This window comes from Xenopus tropicalis, chromosome 9 (genome assembly GCF_000004195.4).
Source record: "Xenopus tropicalis strain Nigerian chromosome 9, UCB_Xtro_10.0, whole genome shotgun sequence".
Lineage (NCBI taxonomy): Eukaryota > Metazoa > Chordata > Amphibia > Anura > Pipidae > Xenopus > Xenopus tropicalis.
Window position 1 is genome coordinate 67,188,387 of NC_030685.2, and position 26,801 is coordinate 67,215,187.

The following is a 26,801-nucleotide window of genomic DNA, read 5'->3' on the forward strand; positions in this document are numbered from 1 at the left end:
TTTAAAAAAAGTGAGGATTCAGACTAAAAACCAATAAAGTGCAGTTGTATTTTCGCTACCCAAAAAATATCCCCAATATGCATAGACTGTAGCACAGCAAAGAAAACATTAGATGCCTCAACATCAGCTTCAAATGGGTGCGACATGGGTACAAGGCACTATTTGCCCCTCTCGCCTGTCTTAAATACTAATTATCAGACTAATTTTGTTCTGTGCAGTGTAAGTGATTCAGTTGCCTCAAACACGAAGCGAATCTGTAGTGTAACTAAACATAAAATAAACTCCTTCCCAAGCACTCCCGCCTGGAAGCGATGGCTATGCTACTAAAAGCCGAGAACGTCAAGCACCCGGCGCGTCCTGTGCGTGCTCGCCCCCGCCTTTCCCTCAGCTCCGGGATAACAGGAAGCGCGCCTTGGGAAAAGTCGAGGCAGAAGTGTGTCTCTCCGAGACCCTCAGATAAAGTGGAGCGGGGGCGCGCCTGGAGGCCTGTGAGTTGCTGATTGGCGGGTTCGGGGAGGGAGCGCGCTGAGCTCGCCCCCGGCGCGCAGTGAGTTATTTGGGAAGAGAGAGTAGGAAGAAGGAGACGAAGCCTGGCGGGGAGGCTGTGGGAGGAGGAGAAGAAGTGATGGTGGCATGGCTGAGCGCAGTTGAAGCGAGTCTGATTCATAGCAATTTGTGTAGTTTATTACGTGTCTGCTTGGCTTTCCCACTGGGTGGAGGAGGGCCCTTTCCCGGCGAGTAGACGTGGCCGAGGAAGAGTGGAAGTTCAGGTACTTCGGCAAACTTTTCCCGGCGGACTGGGGCTGAGAGCCAGTGCAGTTGGAGTGAGGAGGAGGCGTGTGGTGCGGAGCTCTTTGTGCCTGAGAGGAGGCAGGGTGCCAGCAGGCAGGCTCACTAACTGCATTCTTTGTCCAAGGAGGGAATGAGGGAGGGCAAGGAACAAACTCCATCTCCACACTGGTGAGACTCTTATTTCTCTCATATATACTCTGCCTTTTCTTTATCTTCTCTTTGGGGCTAGCTTGAATAATTACCTTTAATCAGAGGCATTATTTATTAAGAGCAAGCTTGCAACTACTGCACTGTCTCCCAGCAACCAGGACTGTCACCTGCTTTTGCTGTTTATAAACTCTCTGAGTGGGTTGTACCTGCCCATACAGCAGGAATGGGCAACATGTGGCCCCCCAGCTGCAACGCTTCCCAGCACCCACTGACAGCTCTTCATTGTACTTTATAGATGCAGGAGGGCTGCAGATGTGACATTCTATACTGGTTTATTTTATAACCCACCCCGGGACCTGTACTATCACATTGCTTTAGGCCGTGTGCACTAGTTGCGTCTATAATGTGTATACTGCACTGGTGCTTTTATATATGTATCCGGTGTACAATCCACAGAGTAAATCATTAACAAGTAATTGCACTAGAAGGGGAATGTAGGGACGGGCATTCAAAAGGAAGAGTTATTTGGATCTTGGTATCTTATTTGCCTTTATTGTGATCGGAGTAGCCATGGATAGTGCGCTGGGTCACCTGGAGTTTAAAAAACTTGTCCAGGGTCACAGACAGATGACCTAGTATTCAAACTGGGGTCTCCAGTGTCAGAGGTGCAATCGACCTCTGCTGAGAAGGTCCTTGAGCGCAAGAACTTACAATCCCAGCTATGTTTTTAGTCTTGAATGCATATTTATTAAAAAAAAGAAACCAACTCTAACCTTTTAAGGTGCCTCTTATCAGCTTTGATGTCTAAAGGTGATTTTACGTAGGACTATTTATAGTAGTAAATAACAAGTGTTTTGTCGTGATTGTTACTTGGAGAAAACCGTGATGTTTTGCTCAGCGTAAATGGGTTCCTGCATCTTTCTGCAGCGCTCAAACTAATATGTGCACAAAGTCCTTCATTTCAAACAAAAACAAGTCATGCCAATTCTGCTCTTCTGCGTGAGCACAGGTGCCTGCATTCATTTGAGTCTTGGCTCATTTAAGTCATTAATGGGTGATTCCCTGGGGGGGACGTATTTTTTAAGCATAGTAAGGCACATGAGTGTTGTGTTTCTAGGACTCTTGAAAGCAGTTTAATGTTTCCAGAAGCAACTTTACTTTTCATGTGCCACAGGAAAGAAAATGTGCTAAGTTCCCTGAAAACATGCTTTTTATTTTTCTTAGATTTCATTCTTGTGAAAACATGCAATTTTTGTGTGTGACACTAGATTACTTACAATTATATAAACCCTGAACATTCTCTGTATATTTTTGGGAAAAGTACTTTTAACCATAAAATAGAAGGCAGGCCCTGAATGCAACTCCAAACCAAGTTCATAAAAAAGCAGTAATGTTTTGGGGAAAAGTCTAAAAGCATCTTTGATTTGTGCTTGCATGTGTAATGGTGGCCATACACTGTAAGATCCCAGTACACGAGTGGATCTTTCTCCTGATATGCCCACCCAGGGTGGGTGATATCGGGCTAATTTTATTGTTTGGTCCTACTGCCAAAGGGTGAATTATAATGACAGAACCATCAGCTGTTAGAGCAAGGACTGCAACAACAAGCCAATGTGGTCCTTGATCCGACAGTAACATCAAGCCTGTCTGATCAACATCTGGCAGATTTTTGGGCAGATATTGTTTGGGTAGGCCCATCGGACCACACATAGGCTGATAAGCTGCTGAATCAGTCTGAAGGACCCGAATTGGTATCTTCAATCTGTCCATGTATGGCCACCTTAAGGCTGTACTTGACTTATTAGTATTGGTTATTTAACTAGAAATTATACGCCTGGTTTGGAGTAACATGATTCAGTGCCTACTTTCTCTTCTGTAGTTTCATCTGTTCCCCTTCATGAAGGCTCAAGGTGGTGCTTCCAGCCCCCCTAATCACTAATGTGAGTTACAACATTGCAGTCTTCTACTCAGCAAATTTTTTCACCCATGTGGGGTGAAAAGATAGCTGGGCGGGGTACAACTAAACCATGCCCCGAAAGGCCTGCCCAACTTTACCTCGCATATGAGAAACTTTTCATAGATGCAGACATTTGCAGTCCCACAGGTGCCTGTAAATGTTTTCTATTATAGTGGGTGATGCTGGGGCAGGCTTTAAGGGTTATCAGGGACAAAATTAAGGGTGGAGTGACTGGCTACAACATATTGGGGAGAACACACAGGGTTTTAATTTACAGCAGTATGAAATATAATAAATGTGTGGGTTTTTAAAAAAAAATTAATACTTGGGTAGTATTAAACTTCAGTGCCAGGTCTGATCATGTATAAAGCATATATGCAGCTGGATATGAGATCATGGAAAGTATTTCATTACCTTATATATGTTTTAATTTTTTCTTCTGGCAGATGGCATTCATGTGGCAATGATATTACACAGACAGCTGAACGTGGAGGGGGTGATTCATTTCTTTGGATTTCCCACAAACGCAACAGAGCATATATTTATATGATTGGAGCCGCCCATGTAAAGTGGTAGTGACATTCAAAGTTTCTTCCAGGAACCATCATTTGCTTAAAGAAAAAATGTTAAAAACAGAAGGGAAAGGGGATAGGACCCTGAGAAGTGCTTCACCGCACAGAAATGCATATAAGTCTGATTTCCATGCCATTAAGTGCTCATTTGATGGTAGAAAGCCAGAGATCTCACCAAAGCCTGTGTCTTTGAAGTTTAGTACAAATGGAGCACCAGCTGACATTACCCGAGGACGGGCCTCGTATGGTAATCGGGTCCACAAGATCAAGAATATGTTCATGCAGATGAGCTCATCACCAAATGAAGAGCCCAAGCTAATTAAGGCTGATTTTTCATCTCTGCCGACCCATGCATCTGTTGTAAGTGTACAAAAAAATAATGCTTTTAATGCAAGTGGGGATCTTCCTTCTCCTGAAAAGGTGATTAGGACAGGAGAGGAAGTGGACTTGGACAAAGTAGCTTTAGCAGAAAAATTTTCTGAAACCAGGAAACTCTTTGAAAGAAACGTTAATCGCCAAAACACTTTTGACAGCTCTTCTCCAACTAAGGAAGAAAAGTTAATTAGCCAGCGACGGCATGGGTCACTAGACACAGAAAGTTCCAGTTCTGACCACTCAACCTCATGCTCCAAAATTACTAAGATTACTTCGCCTTCATTTAAGAGTAAAGAAACAGAAGAGGCTTCCAATAACCTAAGTCAAAGATCCAATTCATCAACATCTTCATCCCTTAATGCAGGGCCTATATCGAGGAGACTGGAAAGTTTCCTTGTAGATAGTGATGGGGAAGAATCAAGGGACTCTATAAAAAATGAAGACCATATGGAATTGTCTAGTAGCCCTAACTTAGATCCTTTGGCAAATGTCTCACAAGGGACTGAAAAAGAAATTCATATTAATTCTTCATACAAGCTTAGTAGCCCTTCTGAGAACCAAAATTTTGGAAAAAAACTGGAGAGAGATGAGGACGAACAAAGAATTAGTACTATAATCGAAGATGACCAAGTCTTTCTTCCAAATAACAATATATTATCAAACCAGACAGCAGACGATTCTTTAGTCCCTGCAACTGAAAAACCAGTAGCCGGAATGGTTAGGGCAGAGTTAGTAGTTTTACAAAATGAGTCTTCAGAGAGTGATGACGAGGAACAGATTAAAAATGACGTATTTGAAGATATAAAACCTCTTGATTTGAAAACCTGTGATATTATGGAGAGCACGGTTAAACAGAACAATGAGCAAACTACAGCGCCTCAAGAGGAGAACATAAAACCAACAGAGGACATTGATGATGAAGACAGTGAGGAAGAAAATGAAAGTGAGTCTGAAGAACGCGTTGAAAAGAGCGAAATCATGTTTGGATATTCTAATAGTGCTTTTGGCATTGAAAATGCAGCTTTTGATGATGATCGGGAAGCAGAAGTAGAGGACCGGTCTGGTGACTCCAAAGATGAATTGACCACTGAATATGAGAATTATGGATTTGGTAGTGACTGTGAAGAAGTACCAGGACTGTCTGAAGAGGAAGACCTAGCACCTTCTCGAAAGGTGAAGTTCTCTACAGCTCCAATAAAGGTATGGCAAGTTCGGTATTGTTTAAATCTCTTCTGTTATGTGAACCTGAAACACATTCCATTGTATGCATTTAATTTCTCCAATAATTTAAAAAGTTAATTCATAAATGAAAAGGCAATTGAAATCAGTTTCTGCCTGCCTTGTGTTATTTCCTTTTCCTGGTTTAAGTAGTCAGGGAATGGAGATGAGGAAATTGTTAGACAGTTTTTTTTAATTAAAATTACTTTTACAAATTTATAATAGGGAATTCTTACTGCATATTGAAGTTCTTTAGCATTACATTTGAAAAATGTTTTGGTTTTAAAGGGGTTTGGTTTAAGTCACTGTTCTCGTCTCATCTCTTATGAGACAGAGGTTGGACCTATTCAATGTCCAACCCCTTGACTGCTCCTGCTTAGTTGGTCGGGAATGTCCGACCAGCACACATGTACCAAGAATTTTACCAAATCTCTTTTGTGCGATTTTACCAGTGCATGTATGGTAAGCTTTAGTCCACATTAGAACTTCAACAGGTGAGGATAAATGAAAATGCAATAACTTGAAGAGGCTATCAGAGATTAAGCAAATGATCATTTATTATGTTTACAATGCCTTGCTGTGTTATTGTTCATAGGTTTTCCATATGCAAAAACCTGAAATAGAAAAACATCCCTATTACCTAGAAATGCGAATATATTAACCATAAGTTTAGTTATTAAAATAAAAAATAAATATATGTTCACATAAATATGGCTGCTGAGATTGCCGTTGCTATGGAATGTAAATGTAGAAGTTGTTGTGAGCTTGGTAACAGAGACAGGTAACTATAGTTCTCCCAGCGGGATCCCAGCATCATCCCTGACTTTTCATTGCGGTCTGTCTAACACAGATTTTCCCAGCCTTTAGTTAAGTCTAAGAACACAGGTGCTTTTGTCACATTCTGCTTTCTTCTTTTTCTGTTCTAAGAAGAACCTAAAAATAATAATGTTTTAGTCAAATGTGCATTAAATACTACTGAAAATGTTCTTTCATTATTTAAACTGTAATGTATTGGTTTTGATAACCTTTATTTTGCAGAGAAGGTGACATAAGGCTGTTTGTGAAATCATGGGGAGCTTTCTTTAGTGGAACGAAGCAATATATTTGAAGATTTTGTGTTGTATGGCATGTGATTTATTTACACTTGCATTCTTTCAGACTCAGTTTCATGGCTTTTCAAAACTGTCTATAACAGGACTGCTATTACAGAATCTTTTATACACTGCTATTTGTCGTTGCTCTGGCTAGTAAAGGGGATGTGAACCCCAAAATAAAATTTTGCTTAATGAACGAAAGTGTTCTTTACATCTTTCCAATATTAACTAAATTTTGTAGTAGTTTTTAAGCTACTGTTTAATAGAGTGCTTTGGCCTTTACACGAGCAGGGCACGCATGCTCTTGCCCGCATATATACTAGGGGAAGCAATTGGGAAGTGATAGGTACTGCTTTTATTAATATGGATTGTAAAATTGCTTAGAATTCTCTAGCCTAAATTAAACACTAATGGTTTATGTTGACTGCTCTGCCACTTCCTGCAGCCAAACTTATACCTCTTAAACTGACATGGATGGATTCTCCATCTTATCTTGTATCTCTTCAGCATGACATTCCTTCTCCAAACCTTACAAGGCAATATGCTCAGTACCATTGTGTCCCTATTATATTGGAGGTTTGAAGAATGCGGACTAAACTGGATTATGGCAGTTTAGTGAATATTCCATAGGGTGTCAGTCTAGGGGTATGGGCCTGATGGTCAATGGATGTGGCACGCCCACCATGTACAAATTAATACATTTGCCATTTAAGCATCTATCATCTGATTATATGTCAACTAATTTATTTTTTTCTGTTGCAAAGGAATAACTTGCTAGTTGCAAAACTAGTAATGGGTCTTCTGTGCTGCGCAGCTCACAGCTTTATCAGCAAAAAATTATATATTTGGTGCTTTCCAGTGTGGTAAATGAGTAGCAGAGTGCTGCAACTTCTTCAATTAGATGTACAGTGGTGTGAAAAACTATTTGCCCCCTTCCTGATTTCTTATTCTTTTGCATGTTTGTCACACAAAATGTTTCTGATCATCAAACACATTTAACTATTAGTCAAAGATAACACAAGTAAACACAAAATGCAGTTTTTAAATGAGGGTTTTTATTATTTAGGGAGAAAAAAAATCCAAACCTACATGGCCCTTTGTGAAAAAGTAATTGCCCCCTGAACCTAATAATTGGTTGGGCCACCCTTAGCAGCAATAACTGCAATCAAGCGTTTGCGATAACTTGCAACGAGTCTTTTACAGCGCTCTGGAGGAATTTTGGCCCACTCATCTTTGCAGAATTGTTGTAATTCAGCTTTATTTGAGGGTTTACTAGCATGAACCGCCTTTTTAAGGTCATGCCACAACATCTCAATAGGATTCAGGTCAGGACTTTGACTAGGCCACTCCAAAGTCTTCATTTTGTTTTTCTTCAGCCATTCAGAGGTGGATTTGTTGGTGTGTTTTGGGTCATTGTCCTGCTGTAGCACCCAAGATTGCTTCAGCTTGAGTTGACGAACAGATGGCCGGACATTCTCCTTCAGGATTTTTTGGTAGACCGTAGAATTCATGGTTCCATCTATCACAGCAAGCCTTCCAGGTCCTGAAGCAGCAAAACAACCCCAGACCATCACACTACCACCACCATATTTTACTGTTGGTATGATGTTCTTTTTCTGAAATGCTGTGTTACTTTTACTCCAGATGTAACGGGACACGCACCTTCCAAAAAGTTCAACTTTTGTCTTGTCAGTCCACAAGGTATTTTCCCAAAAGTCTTGGCAATCATTGAGATGTTTTTTAGCAAAATTGAGACGAGCCTTAATGTTCTTTTTGCTTAAAAGTGGTTTGCGCCTTGGAAATCTGCCATGCAGGCCGTTTTTGCCCAGTCTCTTTCTTATGGTGGAGTCGTGAACACTGACCTTAATTGAGGCAAGTGAGGCCTGCAGTTCTTTAGATGTTGTCCTGGGGTCTTTTGTGGCCTCTCGGATGAGTTGTCTCTGCGCTCTTGGGGTAATTTTGGTCGGCCGGCCACTCCTGGGAAGGTTCACCACTGTTCCATGTTTTTGCCATTTGTGGATAATGGCTCTCACTGTGGTTCGCTGGAGTCCCAAAGCTTTAGAAATGGCTTTATAACCTTTACCAGACTGATAGATCTCAATTACTTTTGTTCTCATTTGTTCCTGAATTTCTTTGGATCTTGGCATGATGTCTAGCTTTTGAGGTGCTTTTGGTCTACTTCTCTGTGTCAGGTAGCTCCTATTTAAGTGATTTCTTGATTGAAACAGGTGTGGCAGTAATCAGGCCTGGGGGTGACTACAGAAATTGAACTCTGGTGTGATAAACCAGTTAGGTTATTTTTTTTTAACAAGGGGGGCAATCACTTTTTCACACAGGACCATGTAGATTTGGATTTTTTTTTCTCCCTTAATAACGTAAACCTTCATTTAAAAACTGCATTTTGTGTTCAATTATGTTATCTTTGACTAATAGTTAAATGTGTTTGATGATCAGAAACATTTTGTGTGACAAACATGCAAAAGAATAAGAAATCAGGAAGGGGGCAAATAGTTTTTTACACCACTGTAACTGCCAGTGTTCTGTAGAACTTAGTGATAAGTTAGTGATCGCTTGACCCAGACATTCAATGCAGCATAGCTTTCATGTGTCCTGCTGGGATTTCCTCATTGTTTGCTTGCAGTTTGATTAGCAGTGATAAACACCAGTGCTTTCCCCCTGGTGAATTACTTTATTGCCGGTGGGAAAGTATTTCAGGGGGAGATTTGTTGCCCACTGTAGCCAGATTTAACAGTGGGCAATAAATCTTCCCATTGGCCACTACCCCTCTGAAACAGGAACATTTTATATTATTTAGTACTGGTTGGTTTCATACATCCCTTGTATGGCAGTACCTGAAACTTCCCCACAATAGCTATGAGCTGGTTTAAGTTTGAGTGTTCCAGAATTCCTTTCTGTTCTCTCTGCCTGAAAATTCAAGCTTTGCCTGGATGCTCAATGGCAATATATAATGTCTGTATGTAGACAGGATGATATCTGCATGGAGTTCTTATGTTCTCCCTTTGTCTGGGTTTTTTTCAAGTACAGGTATGGGATCCCATATCTGGAAACCTGTTATCCAGAAAGTTCTGAATTATGGAATGGCCATCTCCCATAGACTCCATTATAAGCAAATAATTCTAATACTTAAAAATGATTTCCTTTTTCTAAAACAGTGCCGTGTACTTGATCATAACTAAGATGTAATTAATCCTTATTTGAGACAAAACAAGCCTATTGGGTTTATTCAATATTTAAATGAACTTAACTTATGAAGATCCAAATTACGGAAAGACCCCTTATCTGAAAAAACCCAGATCCCATACCTGTACTATGCTTTCCTCCAACATTCCAAAAACCCAGGCAAGGTTAATTGGTTCTTGGTAAAAGTGGCCATTATTGTGTTTGAATGTGATATGGATTGTGGAGACATACATTTCATGGCTATAAAACACAAGTGACCTAATTTGTGAAGTTCTATGCAGCATGCAAAGTGCAAAAAAGTCACAATCTGCTTTTTTTCTTCCTGCAATTTATATTGTGTGTTCAGCCATCTGCAAATAGCTGTGCAAGTAGGGAGTGGAAGGCGGTAATGATAGGGCTGTGTTTTGGATAGCAAACACTGGTACAGGGCTACTTGCTGCACCTTCCAGTCCAGTCAGAGAGAGCAAATCCATAGTTATACCTGGCTTAACAGTGCTAAATTGCAACATTGAATTTATTCATACAGCCAATCAGATCTCTGGCTTCTTTTAACTTGCAGTAGTCTGCTCAAAGCTAATTTCTGCCTGGTTGCTATTGCCAACTGCACTTGACCAATTTAACACCTGCCCTCGAGGAGAACAGCAGTGATCAAAATGTCCCTTTCTCCTGTCACCGCTACAGTTTACAGTTTTACACATTTTTTTTAAAAAAATTTTTAAGCCTTTAACCAGTGGGCCACCCACCTCCCCTACTTTTCCCTAAGTGATGGAGCCAGAAATGTAGAGCAATATAAATCTATTTGAGTTACGTGAAACTCGTGAATGCGTGAGTTATTGGGAAACTTTGATAAAAATTAATTCAGTGATTGTAAAGAGCATTGCATTCTCTCACCGCAAAAATGTTAAGCTAACAGATATAGTTACTATGGTTACCTCTTATTTCATTTTGCTTATATTAGTGGGTTTTGGGATACAGCTACATTACATTGCTGTAATAAGTGCTGTTTGCAGTAACTCATAAAAAGGAAAAAAAAACTTAATTGGGTTGCTGCTGAAGTGAATTAAATTGATATTTCAACTTTGAATTAACTTTTAGTATGAAGGAGACAGTGGTATTTTGGGACAATTTGCAGTTTTTAAGATAATTTAGATTTTTGTTTAGCAGCTCTCCAGTTTAAAACTTTAAAAGCTATCTAGTTGTTAGGATCCAGTTTGTACTAGCATCCAGGCAGTGGTTTGGATGAGGGACTGTAAGATGAATAGAAAAGAACATGATTAGACATATTGTTGTTGTTGCTTATTATAACTTATCTAATTGTAGCGTCACAGTAATAAGTGCCACTGGTTTCATTTAGAATCACAGAGTGGGGACTGGTGTCAACATGAAAAGTTCTATACTCTATTCATTTAGAATCTGAGCATGCCACATAGTTTGGCATATTGGTTTGTCATATGTCTGTATCGTATAACAGCCATGACATTCATATTTAGGATGATATTCCTATTTTCATTTCATAAACTACCACAATTCCTAATTTTACCAAACATTGGCACTTTGATATATTTTATCGTATTAATACATATTTGCTTTTCATTCTTCAGGAACTGTACTATTTGAGGATTAATTGCTTTGTGTGTCCATTGTACTTTTAGAGGCTTTTATAATAGAAAAATCTACTACTTTTACAATAAAATTTGTACTTTTTTTTCAGGGGTCTCTTAAACCTGAATATTTTTGCTACCCAGGCTGTGTAGTATCATATCATGTATTTAGGAGATGAGACCATCATAATTAGTACATTTTGTCTTTCTACCATCTTTTTCTCATTTCAAAATTTATATGGTTTTGTAGGGTTGTAGGGGCTTTTTCAACACATAACCCACCCTAAGTTTAGTTTGAAGGGGCCAAAATGTTTCAAATCACAATTACCTTAGATCTCTAGAAGCCATATATTTTTATTATCTTATGAATATGTGGTATCCATTTACTCTGAACAGTCATGTGTTTTATATTCAGATGTCCGTCTTTGTATCCTAAAGCATATTTGGATTTTTAGTGGGATGCTTTGATCTATAAGTAAAGAATTTCCATACAAATATACACAAATAATACTGGCATGCTTGGTAGGTAAAGGGGCTTTCAGAGTTGTTTTCAGGCTTATAAAAGGTCAATATTTTACTCCCTTAATATTTGTGGGTATTAAAGACTTATATATCTAGTTAAAGAAGTAGAATTACTCACTAATCTGTTCTTATTTGGAAAGCTTATGCTGTCCCAAAAAGAAAAGCACTGTATAGTTTTACTAGGTAAACTAAACGTTGCCCCAAGGAAATGACCCCAGAATGAAAGTAGAGGAAAAGAAAGCTTGGCAATTTGAGTATATGTTTATGTAAAATAGGCAGGGAAGGGTTAAAGCAGATATAGACTGATACATGGGAGAGGGGCTTATGGTAAAGCACTGAGTGGACAGTCATTTTATTTAGTCCATCCATATGGGCGCTGAAAATGGGATTCACATCCATTTGTTTGCTTTTTAAAATGTTAAACTATAAAGAGGATGACAACGAACATGCTGCTTTGCTATGTTCCAAATAGGCATCTTAACCCTATGGGTTTGGCCCAATAATGGGTCCTGTTGTTTAGGGGTTCTCTAATTGAACCCCTCCAAATACAGTGAAATTTCTTGCTAATGTAGACCGCAATAATTAATGTAAGCCTAAGGTAAATAATTTAATGATAAACCAACCCTTGGGTTACAAGTCTGGCTCCCAAACCTCCATGGACCTCTGTGACTGCAGATAAGGGAAAATAAAAATGTGCTGTTTCCCTTTCTTTTTGCCAGGCTTGTTGATCTGAAGATTCTGTTTTGCTCTCAGGGTATGGTGTTGTATGAAGAGAAGCCTCAGCTGTAATTATTTACATATCCATAGGCTAAAACTATTTTTGTTATAAGTTAAGTAATATATATATATATATATATATTTGAAATACCACAATGATGCTGTATGGATCAAAAGCCAACCCTTGTGACTGTCAGCAACAAGACACTGAATCATGTGAATGTGTACAATGTAAGTGCAACTGGAAGCTTTCCTGTGTTTCTCCTGCCTTGTAGCTTGAGGTCAGATCTCCAGTGTACTGTATGGGGTGCCACTTCCCCACAATATCCTTAAACTGCTACAGGTCATACATTTTAAGATCTATATCAAGGCAGGGTAGTGAAGGTAAAAGCTACCTCTCCACTCTCCTGCTTTGAACCCACACCTAGGCATTGAGCAAAACTGCAGAAGGAGTCACCCCTTGATCATGATCACAGGCATTTGAAAACCAAGCGTCTGCTGTCAAGTGTATGTCTTAAAGGAGCAGTTCCGTGTAAAAATGAAACTAGGTAAAATAGACTGTGCAAAATAAAAAAAATGTTTTTAATATAGTAAGTAAGCCAAAAATGTAATCTATAAGGACTGAAGAGGGCAGATGCCTAACATAATAGCCAGAACTCTGCTTCCTGCTTACAGCTCTCTAAGCCGTTAGCAGTCAGTAACCAATCGGTGACTTGAGGCAGAGCCATTTGGACAAAACTGTTCAGTTAGTTTGCATTTGAATCTGACCTGTTTGCTCACAAACTAACTGAACAGTTATGTTCCTTGTGGCCCCCCTAAAGTCACTGACTAAGTGGTTATAGAGCTGAAAGCAGGAAGTAGAATTCTGGCTATTATGTTAGACATCTTCTCACAGCCTTTATAGATTTCATTTTTGCCCAATTAACTATATTACAAAAATTCTTTATTTTGCACAATCTATTTAAGCCAATTTCAATTTTACACTGAACTGTTCCTTTAAACCACCGCAACATCTAGGCACATATTCTGGCCCTCCTGTGACTTTTGCCTGCCTGCACCAGGTGAGTGACACACATTTTTTGCACTAAAATACAGTTCACTTAAATTTACACATACTGAGATTTTTGGTTTGGGTGGTCTGTTGCACACACAAGTCAATACCTTCTTATGTGCTGTTAGCCTTAGGAAAGGAAACCTAATTGTTTCATTAGCCTTAATAAATTGTGTAACCTTTTTTTGTCTGGTGAGGTTATCATAATCCTTGCAATGCCTCAACAGCTTGTTGGGGGCACTTGTTCCAAATCTGCACCAAAATGATCGGCAAATGGAGGTCATGTGAGTGCTCAGTGTAAAGGAGCGCTTTCTGTTATGTCTTGTGGAAACAAATAGAGTGTTTGTGACTTAATGGACCTCTTTTTCTGAGCTTTTCACTTAAATCTCTCCTTAGTCTCCTTGTGTAGTGAGTGACAATTGTTAGTAAAGCTTTTGTGCGGCTGTTTATGTATCTACTTTGTTTTCACTGCAAGTAAAGGAAACACAGAGGTCATTCATTTATGCTATATTTATCCAGTGATCCTTTAACACAAGTTCACAGTAGTGAGAGAGCCTGTAATAGTTTTGTTGGATGTATGGAAGGCACTAGTCAGTCAGTAAAAATCTAAATTTTAGTCAGCACCTTATACCTGATGATAACTAAGCTTCATATGTTCATATTGGTGGCCAAACAATCCTAATGGGTTTATTTACCATTTAAATGATTTTTTAGTAGACTTTTAAAGCATGGTGATTCAATTATGAAAAGATCCAAATCAGATGCTGAAATAACCCAAGAAATGTTTAGGGCCAACATAGTAGTCACCCCAAAATCAAACTGTGACACCAATCTGCCAAAACTGTAGACTGATCTCTATAATAAATCTTGACCTCAAAATTTACACTAAAGTACTTGCAAATAGGCTCAACAAATACCTACAAACATTAATACACCCAGACCAAACAGGATTTATCCTGGACAGAGAAGCAACTAACAATAGCAGATGGATTTTACAGCTAGTTCTTGAGGTCGAAAGCTCAAAAAGTAAAGCTATGCTCTTATCACTAGATGCAGAGAGGGCCTTCGACCACATAGACTAGAGATACATTTATCATACCTTACTCCACATGGGATGCAGCACTAAATTCACCACAGCTATAATGAAAATGTATCAGTTTCCCACTGCCCAAGTATCTTTGGGAGGACACTACTCATCACCATTTCTAATTAAAAAAAAATGTAACTAGGCAGGGCGGTCCCCTATCCCTCTAATCTTTGCTATGTGTATGGAACCCCTGGCACAAAACATATAACTTAATCCAGATATTACAAAAATCACAATAAGTTCATTCACATAAAAAATTGCACTATTTGCAGAAACACCATATTCTTAAAAATTAAACCCCAGACTCCACTGTCCAAACTAATAAACACTAATAAATCTGAAACCTCACCCTAGATAGCCACACTCAAAACTTACTAGAACCAAACTTCGAATTTCAGTTGGCAAAAAAGGGTCTGAAATATTTGTGGTGGACAATAGAAATGGAGAAACTCAACTGCGTTACTCAGCAACAACTTGCATAAATTTGGAAAAGTGTGGTAATATAGGAAATGATTGTTATATGGATTGTATATAGATATATATCTGCTAAAACAAGTATGTTTATCTGCTCAAACCCCTTTTTCTTTCCTACCTCCCTTTTACCCAGTTATTTATTTTGCCAACTGGGCCACATAGTTATACAGAATAGCCTTATAACTTTCTGGTTTTGTGGAGTACCGATTCCATCTTGTAGAGACAGATGATAAAGGCAAATAAATAGGGATGTATTAAATCCAGTATTCAGATTTGATTCAATATTTGACCAAATCTGTTTTGAAGGATTCATATTCAGCTAAATCCAAAAAATTGTGGGTTTGGTGCATTATTCAAAATCCCCCCCAAAAGCAAAGATGGCCACTCAGGGGCAAGCGGTGATATATACAGGTATGGGATCCCTTATCCGGAAACCCATTATCCAGAAAGCTCCGAATTACGGAATGCCCGTCTCCCATAGACTCTATTTTAATGAAATAATTTAGAATTTTAAACCAATTTCCTTTTTTTCGGTTGTAATAAAACAGTACCTTGTAATTGATCCCAACTAAGATATAAATAATCTTTATTGGATGCAAAACGATCTCATAGGGTTTAATTAATGTTTTATTGATTCTTTAGTAGACTTAAGGTATGGAGATCCAAATTACGGAAAGACCCCTTATCCGGAATACCCTTGGTCCCGAGCATTCTGGATAATGGGTCCTATACCTGTATATCTTTTTTTTTTTTTTTTTTATATCCTTAGTTTTCCAGTTAATGTGGTCAGGATTTATAGAGTGCTGGTCAAGGCACTTCTGTCTATAATGAGAGTTTATTGGGAAAAACTTCATGGTGGCCTATATGGCAAAATACTGTCCGTTATCCTGCTCTAGAAGACTGGAAAAACACATATTTATATTAGACCTAAGAAGATGCCCCCATCCTTAAGTTTAAATGCCCTTCCCTCAGCTGCATAACCTAGGATTTAACCCGTTGTATGTTTTTTGAATCCGTTCTCTGATAAGATTTAGAGGACATCTGTGCCGTCTCTCTCCCCCCGTTGGCTCATTTTGTACTTGCAGTAGCAGACTTTCTGAAAGAAGAACATATAATTTGGGATTTGCTTGGCTTCTCTTGCTAAGAAGCTTTTGGGGAAAGAAAGAGAGCCATTGTGTACTATGGCCGAGGTATTTCTTAGCAACTACACAGATTCTTCGGACCAAAAACCAGCAATAGTTTGTGTGTATGTTATTTTTCTAATACTTCTGAAGAACACCTAAGTTGGGAGAAAATGGAAAAGCTGTGTTTTGTGTTTTTATGTTTATAAAAATGTAAGTATTAAATATTATGTTATGAAAATGTTTTCTTCTGTTGCATTAGTTACCTCCATCTAAATTTAATGTGTACTCTTTAGATGATGGCAAAAACATTAGACTGTGATGAGTGAAAGATTTTGTCATTCAGGCAATGTTCCCATTATGGCTTGACCCCAGAGAGCTTTGTTAACTGTAACCTGGGGGGCAATCTGGAATTGTTGGGGACCCAGCCAACTGAGAGCTGGCATTACTTGAATTATACAGGCACAGATGCTGATGAGGCATTTCTCCAATAGATGCCAGGATAGGTATTACAATACACATTGGGACTTGTTGATGAACATTGCTAATATCAATCACTTGGAAATTAGACTTGAACAGTCAAGAAATGAATGCATGGACTGGACTGGTTGTCATTGTCAAATGCACTGCTAGTGCTACCTGTGTCTTATAAATCAGCATTTAAAGTGACACAATAATTTAATAAAATAATAAAAATAAAATATATAGTGAGCTAAATGTATTTTCTTACAACCTAATCTGTAATCTGCACAGCCTAGGGTGGTAGTATGTCAGGAGTTCAACGTTGCAGCTAGTTTAGAGCCATGAGTAGACTTTGTGATCAGTGAAGCTGCAGTTCTAGAATTAAAGGCACTCAAACACTGACTGATCCCGTATCATAATTGATCAATTGGTCCGTGGGCAGAACAGAAAGAATTTTGATTGTTCCGTTAATTGGAACCGCCTAAAGTGTAGGAGCATCAGGAAGTGAAAAAAAGACTTCTTTGCCCATGCACCATGACAGTAAGACCAATATATAAAAATGTATTAAAGTAATTCAAATATTATGTACTGTTGCCCTGCACTGGAAAACGTTTCCTTCAGAAACACCACTATGGTTTAAAGAAACAAAGCTGCTGTTGTAGCCAAAGGAATATCTGTTCAAATTGAAACAGACATTACATAGCAGATAACAGAAAAATTCGGTAAAATGCCATTGTATTCTACAGAGCAAATCTGTTAAATGCTTTGTAACCTACTACCCCTTCTCTGTTTTTTTTCCAGCTTAAGTGGCTACACAGAAGCTTATTCGAGTTTCTGAAGCAACCACACCAGTTTTACTTTAAAACACGTTTGTTTTTTAACAATTGACAACCAATAATCTATAGTTTTGTTTTTTTATTTCCTTTTAAGTCTTTCATATTTATTTTAAAAGGTTTCATGCTTTGCCTAATGGGGAAGATATTCTGTCTACCATGTGCTGATTATATGTAAATATTTTTCGTCAAATCAATAGTTCTATCCAAATGTTTATGAAAATACATTTTCACTTTAGCAGCTGTGCAGTTTATTTTGCCCATGTGTATTACATGAGAGCCTCCATGACACCTACCATAAAGGCATTCTGTCATGATTTTTATGGCGTACTTTTAATTTTTAAATTACGCTGTTTACATAGCAAATAATTCACTCTGCCATTTAAACTTTTATTCTTGAACCAACAAATGTATTTTTAGCTGCAATATTGGTGTGTAGGCTCCATCTCAGTGCATTGTGCCTGAGTCTGAGCTTTCAGAAGGAGCCAGCGCTACACATTAGAATTGCTTTCAGCTAACCTATTGTTTCTCCTACTCCCATGTAACTGGAGGAGTCCCAAGCCAGTCTTGGATTTCTTACTATTGAGTGCTATTCTGATATCTACTAGTGGCTGCTGCCATCTTGCTCCCTTCCCATTGTTCTGCTGATCGGCTGCTGGGAGGGGGATATCACTCCAACTTGCAGCGCAGCAGTGAAGTGTGACTGAAGTTTATCAGAGCACAGGTCACATGGCTGTGGCACCCTGGGAAATGAAGAATATGGCTAGCCCCATGTGAAATTTCAAAATTAAGTATAAAAAAAAGCAGGATTCTTCTGGAGAAGCTCGGTTATCTGATGTGCTTTGAAAATAACATGTTTTTCCATGAGAGTATTCCTTTAACAGTGACTGTGAGTGAGCTCTAACACTAACCCTTCTTTTCAGATGGACCTTTGATTTAACCCTATAAGTTCTGAGTGCTATCGACAATTTGATTTGTTATTATTCTTTATTGATATATTGAAGATATTTTTATGTAAGATTTATTCATTATTCATATAAGAGCATGCCTCAGTCTGGTGTCCCTATTAAATAGCCACGTGCCATTGGCCTTGGAAGGCTAACTGCTCTTCGGAATTCAGTGAGTGTAAGTTGACTCATACACACTTCCTTGTGTTTTGAACTTTTCAGGTGCCTCTTACATAATTCTGTGAATGCCTCAGCAGGAAGCCTACTCATGTTCTCAAATACCTGTCACGGAGGCACCCATGTAAAACATGCTAAACCGAAAAATGAATGTTTATTAAAATACATATTATTACATACAAACGTTTGATTCACTAGGATTTGAGTTGACCAGATATTCAGCAAACTGTTTATATTGCAGTATAGTATTAGGGTGATTAAGGATGTTTAGGCCACATTTTTTATGACCAATACAGTGTAATGATGTCCGGGGTTACCCTTGGGTCAGGCCGGTTAGGGTTAAAATGTGGGTGACCATTGCAGGTGCAGGTCAGACTGGGTAAGTACACCATTCCTCTGGAATGGAACCTAAGGTGCTTGCAGATGTATTGGTACGGTTGGGTGCAGGTCCTACACAATAGCAACATTTTGTGGTTTGGGTTGAGTTCTCCTGACTCCGATATCACTACTACAGTGTCAAGAGAACTGCATCTGTCAAACTTTACCTGTCCCTGCTTGATGATGATGATGATGGGTGAATAGCACCATGGAAGTCTCCCATCAGCATTTCTAAGCAGTACCTGAATGCCCTGTCTTGGTTAGGCAGCACGGCGCAAGGTCTTTTTTATGGGAAAGGCATGTTGGCTGTGCCTGCTTTGGCGATTTGCACACACACGTGAATGCACTGACACAGCGGAACTTGGAATTAGCCCTTTCCTGCACCTCATGGTAATGCTAGGGCTCCCTTAGTGACTTGCATCAGTAAACCACAGATGATTTATGCCTAACCAATTAGTGGGAGTGATGCCATTCTAACACTAATCCTATGGCAATTTCATCCATTGAAATGTGCAAGTCTTTTGCCAAAACACAAATTGCGATGGAATGAGCATGCATGTTGGCAGTCTGTAAAAAACACTGAATCAGTTTGCATCTGAATTTTGCATTGACTGCTCAATTATTCTTAACATTTTTTTTTAAAGTGACATGATCAATTGTCATTCTAGGAGGTGAATTTATAATTTATAATCTTGTTTTTTTTTCTTTTCTTTAAGAGAGATGCGTGAGTTTTGAGATGCACATTATCAGTGGAAGCATCTAGTTTGTTGAAGCTAGTTGTCATGACGACAAACAACCTAAATATATCCGATTGAGTACTGCTACATGTATTGGTGCATTGATATGTTTCCCATGAGGGGAAAAAGACTCCTGGCGTTTCCCACATACTTGTTGTCCTGGCTGAAAACATATATAAAATTTTATTTTTAATATACATTTAAAGACATTTCCATTCCATGTGATGTGCAGTTGTGCAGACTTTTCTTTTAGCATGAAAATGATTGTACAATGAGCAAAGTTATTGTGAGATTGTCCTGGGATAGTGTACAGTCCTGCATAGAGGAGCCCACCTGTGTATTGGTCACACATAGGCCCCACATTTGCAGCCCTTATGGCAATGGGAAGCAGCTGCAGGCAGGCATTTTGTCTGTCATGGCCATATGAATATCCCTTGTGCCTTTACCTTACAGTTACTAGACTTCTTGCAAATGTTGCAACTTATTTTGTTAAAATACTTTCTTTTTACTGAAAAGGAACTGTCATCACAGAATTACGCCCTTTTATAATAATACCTTTTGATTTTTGCACAAGCTTTGTTTTTTTTGTTGCATTTAAGGTTCAGATTTCAAGTATTAATAGAGCTTACCACTACTATGCAGCTGTTTGTTGCCTTTACTAAGCCTCCTTATATTTATCCCTCTCGTTGTTAAGCCATTCACAGACATTCCAAGCAGCAGTGCAGTAAATATTTGTGAGCCATTCAGATAAAGGGTTTTTGATCCTGTTTTGACCCATGGAACACAACTAATCCTGAGCGTATATTTGAAATCGCTTTTATAAAGACTTACGTTGTTTTTCAGAAAGGAAAAAGAATTACAGTTGTTGCGTAGCAGGATGGTTCCCCACTCAGGCACAAAAGTGCTGATAACTTTAAAGGGGTAGTTCACCTTCAAGTTAAATTTTATTATTTTATAGAATCTAGCAACTTTTCAGTTGGTCTTCATTTTCGTTTTTTGTGGTTTTTAAATGATTTACCTTTTTCTGATTCTTTCAAGTTTTCAAATGGATAGGGGGTGAGCCTATGATACTGCTATTTTATTGTTGTTGTCATTTTTTATTACTTATCCTTATATTCGAACCCTCTCCTATTCATATTCTAGTCTCTAATTCAAACCATTGCCTGATTGCTATGGTAATTTGGCCCATAGCAACCAAATAGCTGCTTCGGATTGAAGAGCAGCCATACAAAAAGCTAAATAATTCAAAACACCAAAATAATAAAAAAAAAAAATGAAGACCAATTGAAAATTTTCTCAGAATATTAGTCTACATCAGTAATCCCCAACCTCACGGTTAAGGGTTGGGATCCCTGCTCTACATCATACTAAAAACAACCCTTTTAAAAGCAGTAACGTCATATGCTTGTTTTCAAAGCTGCATAATTTTACTTTTTCCTGAAAACTAGGTGAAATGTTGCATAAGGACTCTGTCTGGTGACTGTATCTCTTTAACTTACCAATGATCAGAACATGTTAATAGCCTCTGCAAATTCTGTATTGACAGTGTACACAGCTCAACAAATAACCTTGAAATTCATTTTTTTTTTATTCTTTAGGGTGAAGACACACACAGCTACTAGTAGCAGCTACTAAACTCCAGAAAATACCCTGCCACACACAATACTGAGAATTGCCTCTGCTAAAACACACGTAGAGACAGTTATCAGTAAATGATCAGCATGGTCCATTTTAGTAGCCACAAGAAGTAACTGCTACTAGTAGCTCTGTGTGTGTCTTCACCCTTAAGCAAAGTGCTATTTTTTGTTGCTTATAAAAGAGCTTTTCTGTGGTTAGGTTCTTTTAAACTTCTTTTTGAATTTCTTGTGAAGCGAAATGGAGGACAGATTTGCCCATCATTAATGGTGATGTAAAAGGGGCAGGCAGTGACACATAAGGGGCCGACCTGGAAGAAGTTTTGTTAGGAGGGTGAGAAATAAAGGGCCATGGGGCAAGGGGCCACGCTGGAAGTGGGTGTTTTGGGTGGGCTAGGGGCAGAACGATAGGCACTTACAGATTTACCAGCAAATACATGGCAGAAGAATCTATTGTACAAGCCCCAGCCTTGGATGATACTTACTGTCTGGGCCAGTGAAATACTGGGCAGGTGGCAACCCTAGTTTAAGCCAAGACATTTAAGCCAAATGCATAGTCTGGAGCCTCAGAATGACCATGCCCATAAAGATCATTTTCAGCACTCACAGGACAACAGTAAAGCCATCGCCCCACCCCAATCTGACTGATAATTTCAGATGAGAACAACATTCCTACCCAGGACTGGAAGGTGATTGCAAAACTGTTCTGGATTTCCGCATTCCTCTTGATCTTTCACTGAAAAAACAAACATATCTGGAATTGTTATTCTAAAAGAAGAGAATGTTTTAATAAGCTGTTATTGAACATCCTCTGTTTATTCAGGTAAAGGCTGTTTGTATCGCTCACTGATGCAGCAACGTGCAAGTTTTGCCTATGAATGTGTGCTATTAATTGTTTTTTGTTTTTTTTTTAATCATAAACACCTAAATGGCAGTGTTGAAAATAGTTTGTACCAGGTTGTTTTATCAAAGCTAGTAGCAATACCTCCTTTAAAAAGATTCTCCACCTCCAGCTCTGTCCAGTCACATTCTTTTAAGGTTATAATTCATACATAATATAGGGCCAATGCAAAAAAATTTTCGGTTTTCCAAATTTCCGAGATTGACGTGCCAATCGGGCAGTCGCCCATTGCTACATGATAGCCCCGCCCCTGTGATGTCAATGCCCGCCCCCCTGTCTGGAGTAAAAAGTCACCACTATTGTATTGCAACATGTTTGCCCCACTGAAAGCAACAATTAGTTTGAAAGGTTTTTTTTCCCCATTTTTGCTATGGAATGTGTGCTATTGAAGTTATTTTTAAGATAACCAAACTTAGCAAGCATCATATTACTCCTGACCCCCACTAACCCTAGGCTGTGCAGTTTGAAAATAATTTTTTTTTAGCTTACTACATATTTGGAATTTACATGGACAAGACAGTTTTTGTTTTTTTTCAGAGAGTCAGTTAGTGGGACCTCCACGGTTGCATTACCTGTGGCCTGTTCTTCACACTAACTGGCATGGAAATGGACCTATGTATCAGAAACTAAACGTAGGGCACCAGAGCAATCCCCACCTTCTGTAGAACAAAAGGCAGTCTTCCTGCATGCTTTAGCATAGTTATATTGTGACTTTAAAACAGTCTCTTTTGCTTTACTCTGTTCTCCTGACTCGAGTAAGTAAATTAAAAAAAAAATACGAGTTGATAATTTCACAATGATTTGTATAATATTGATCTCTGAGGCACCACAATGATGTCAAAACTGTTGAGAAAATCTATGAGGCCATTAGTAAAAGCAAAACTAAACACCCTCTTGTGCTGATTTACTCACATATGTGCTTAATTAATGGCATCACTGCAGTTACCCACAGCATCTCAGATCTTTTTCTTTCACGGTTTAACTCATTGATTCTTAACCCCTGGGTCACAACCCAAATTAACTGTCGGTTACCACTCAGTTAAATTTTAAGAGCCTTCATAATTCAGCTTTTAGCTGTGGATTTAGTAGGCGTTAACTCAAGGAATTTTTTTATTTCCAAATGATGGCGACAACTTTTTGCTCACGGAAGCTGAAATCTATATATATGTCAATTAAGATTTCTATTAATAGTAAAATGGGGCATTTCTTTTTTGTATATCTGGACTTTTATCTTTTTATATAGAATAATTTCTCTAGGGTTAAGCCTTCTTGTGATCTCATTGACCTTCCTATACTTGTCATTTCTTTGTTTAGTTTTACTTCTACATTTAAATGTATTGCCATACTGCCGGCAAGTTCTTTTCCTTTTTGCAGTAGTCTTTCCAGAACAATATGCACTCTATTCCTAAGGTGGCTTTGCTTTGGTGTCTTCAGGCCCAATTGACAGGTTTTTGGCCTGTGCATGACTCTGCCTGCCTGGTCAATATCTGGCTGAAAAATTGTCTGGATATTTGTCTGGCAGGTTAGAAAATCCCACTAGATGAGCACCACCTTAGCATGTTGATGCAGTCTTCTCTCCTGACAGGTCTACAAAGGTCCATATTAGGATACAGTATTTGACCTAGCCTTAGCCTTGCCATATGAGCAGAACTATTAGTGTATGGCTCCAACTGCATCAGCCTGCATACAGAAACACAGAGCGGATTTCTGCGCTAAATGCATACTTGTCTGGCTGAAATACGCTTTGTGTGCCTTTTGTCGGCCCAACACAGTGACTGGTGCAGACACAAAAGTGTGCTGATTCCAGCGTAGGGGGTCTCAGCCTCTCCTTTATCCACTGACCGAGAATCTACTATGTGTGCCATAAGCCTAGAGTGTACAAATGTTTGGCAGAGTGGCACTAAGGTAGACGAATGCTGCTCGGCTCACCAATGTCAAAAGAATTTTTCAATACTTACTGTACTTACTGTATTTTTACAATTTCCAGGTTTTCAGCACATTTTCAAATGAAGATTATGACAGACGTAACGAAGAGGTTGATCCAGTCGCCGCCTCTGCAGAATATGAGTTGGAGAAGAGGGTAGAAAAAATGGATGTTTTTCCAGTAGAGATTGAAAAAGGTCTGTACATTTAAACTTCACACTTTTAGGGCTGTGACACACGGGGAGTTTAGTCGCTGTGTGACAAATCTCCCCGATATGCCATCCCACTGGCTAGAATGTAAATCGCCGGTGGGATGGCATACGCGGTGCAGCGATTTGCCGAAGTTGCCTTGAGAGGAAATTTCGGCGCTACCTGTGCCATCCCTCTGGCGATTTACATTGTAGCCGGTGGGATGGCATATCGGGGAGATTAGTCGCCCGCGACAAGGTTTGTTGCGTGGAGACTGATCTCCCTGTCGGACACGGCCCTTATCATTTTGTTTGTAAAATTTTAGAATCTTATGAATGCATTTGTTTGCATTTCATTTTTCAAGATATAGGGTAAGTCATTTAATTTATGCACTTACAGTAAAATGTGTCAATCTATATGAAGGGTAGGCAATTATGAGCCATTTGTTGAATGGCTGAGCAGAGTTCATTGGCACTAGTTAGAATGCTGATGCATGAATTTTAATGTTGCATTGTGCCTTTGTAATGTCATACATAAAACTTTCCTTTTGTGAACATTTCCGTTTCTCATTCTCATCAGGTGACAGTGGCCTTGGCATTAGCATCATTGGTATGGGTGTTGGCGCAGACCAGGGCTTGGAAAAGTTGGGAATATTTGTGAAAACTATTACTGAAGGAGGGGCAGCACAGAGAGATGGCCGGTAAGTTCTCTTATCGTAAGCAAGATTGAAGGGGGATCTCTGGTAGTTATTCTTCTTCTAATTTTCCCTTAAAGAAATATACAGTATCCTAACTAAAGTTGGTTGCTGCTTGTTTGACTGATCTCCTGGAACACAGTCAACTGTTGCAGTCTCTGTTGTAGCCAGAATGCCCTGCCTAGCCTGCAGGCTTCTTCTTATTTACTTTAATATATACAAGGCCACCCTGTCTAAGCAGTAACTTTGAGCAGCTCATTTTCAGGTGCTACACAGTGGACTGGTAATTAGTTTTATCAGTTCCTATGATGGTCTGCAGGATCAGGAAGTGCTAAAGTGAAACTGGCTTCATTTTCTTGTTTAAAGCCAGGAATCAAAAACCAAAGTTTCAGATGGAGGCAACTCAGGAATGTTCAAGTGAACGTTTCAGAGTAATCACCACATGAACATGTCAGCTTCTGCCATAGGTAGCATGTATCCCATTGAGATGAACATTTAGTTCTCACAGAAACCACCTTTTGCTCCGTGAGGAATAGAGAAATACTGTGCTGAATGCAGCCTTAATTAGCGAGACAGGACTGTGTATTGCTGCATGCTTCTGGGGATGTGTGTTTACTTAGTCATGCATGCTAAATGCATTGGCACTAAAAATAAACCTTAGGGCCACACCATTGAATACATTAATATGTTCCTTTGTAGAGTGTGCTAATGTTAAATGACTAGGAAGTCTAAGGGCTCTGGCACACGGGGAGATTAGTCGACCGCGACAAAACTCCCTGTTCGCGTGCGACTAATCTCCCCGAGTTGCCATGACCCGCCATCCCACCGGCGAACATGTAAGTCGCCGGCGGGATGGCACACGCGGTGGCGCGATTTCCCGAAATCGCCGAAAAAGACTCGCGAGGGTCATGGCAACTCGGGGAGATTAGTCGTCCGCGAACAGGGAGTTTTTGTTGCAGGCGACTAATCTCCCCGTGTGCCAGAGCCCTAAACTGCGAAGTAACCATTTCCTTTAGGCTGACTTTAGTTCTTAGGGCTCACAGTAGATTTAGTTGCCCTTGATCTGATGCACAGTAGCAGTTGTGATAATAGCAACTACCCACAGAGACTCTAGATGTCAGCTAGTCGTATGTCTTTTATTTATTTAACCCATGTAAGTGGCCATTCTTAAAGAGACATACTAGAAGTGAAATAGTGATATTGTTTTGGGTTTATCTGCCTTCCTGTCCTAATTCACTGCTCTTCAATGATTTCTGCATGCTGCTGCTTCCTTAAACAGTAATTTAGTAGCAAGAAAACTGTAGGCCAGGTAGAGATACAGCGTGCAGCCTTGATTACTATTTTTTTTTTTTTTATTCATACTGACAGAGCCACATACTATGAGGCTTACTAGGACAATGACTGTAATTTACATTGAGGGTTTGGTGATATAAATAAACAATAATAAAATAATAGATGTTGAAAACAGTGTAGGAGGGGGTTAAAGGAACAGTAATAAAAAAAAAAAAAATTAAAGTGTGTAAAAGTACTTTCAATATAATGTACTGTTGCCCTGCACTGGTAGAAATGTTGTGTTTTTCCTCAGAAACACTACTATAGTTTTATATAAACAAAGCTGCTGTGTAGTCATGGGGGAAGCCATTCAAAGGAGAAAAGGCACAGAGCTTATCTGTTATCTGCTGTGTAACCTGTGCCTTTTCTCCATCTTAGGGCTGTGGCACACAAGGGAGATTAGTCGCCCGTGACTAATCTCCCCGATATGACATCCAACCGGCAAAAATGTAAATCGCCGGTGGGATGGCATACGCGGCGACAAGGTCGCCAACGTTGCCTCTCGATGTGCGATTTCTGCAAATCCCATCCCACCAGCTGATTTGAGCTGCCCACATATGGCGTCCTCCAGTGGGCTTCCTATTAGATTGGGGACCTCATTGGCTCATTGAAGCTGTCCTCACTCCGACAGCTCCAATACCTGTCTTTTCAATTCGATTGAT

At 39.3% G+C, this 26,801-nt stretch overlaps 1 protein-coding gene across 5 annotated transcripts in view; it reads left to right on the plus strand.

The window, feature by feature from the left end:
• Positions 1–387: 387 nt before the first annotated feature.
• The window catches only part of ppp1r9al (protein phosphatase 1 regulatory subunit 9A like), a 49,929-nt gene continuing 23,515 nt past the window's right edge, over positions 388–26,801 (plus strand). For 2 of the 5 annotated variants that reach the window (XM_004917711.4, XM_002934607.5), the window contains exons 1-4: positions 506–960; positions 3,346–5,046; positions 23,989–24,121; positions 24,693–24,813. In XM_004917711.4, the coding sequence (XP_004917768.2) occupies positions 3,523–5,046; positions 23,989–24,121; positions 24,693–24,813 (1,778 nt within the window). In that variant the 5' untranslated portion in view covers positions 506–960; positions 3,346–3,522. The other 3 variants (XM_004917713.4, XM_004917712.4, XM_004917714.4) reach the window with 3 other exon arrangements.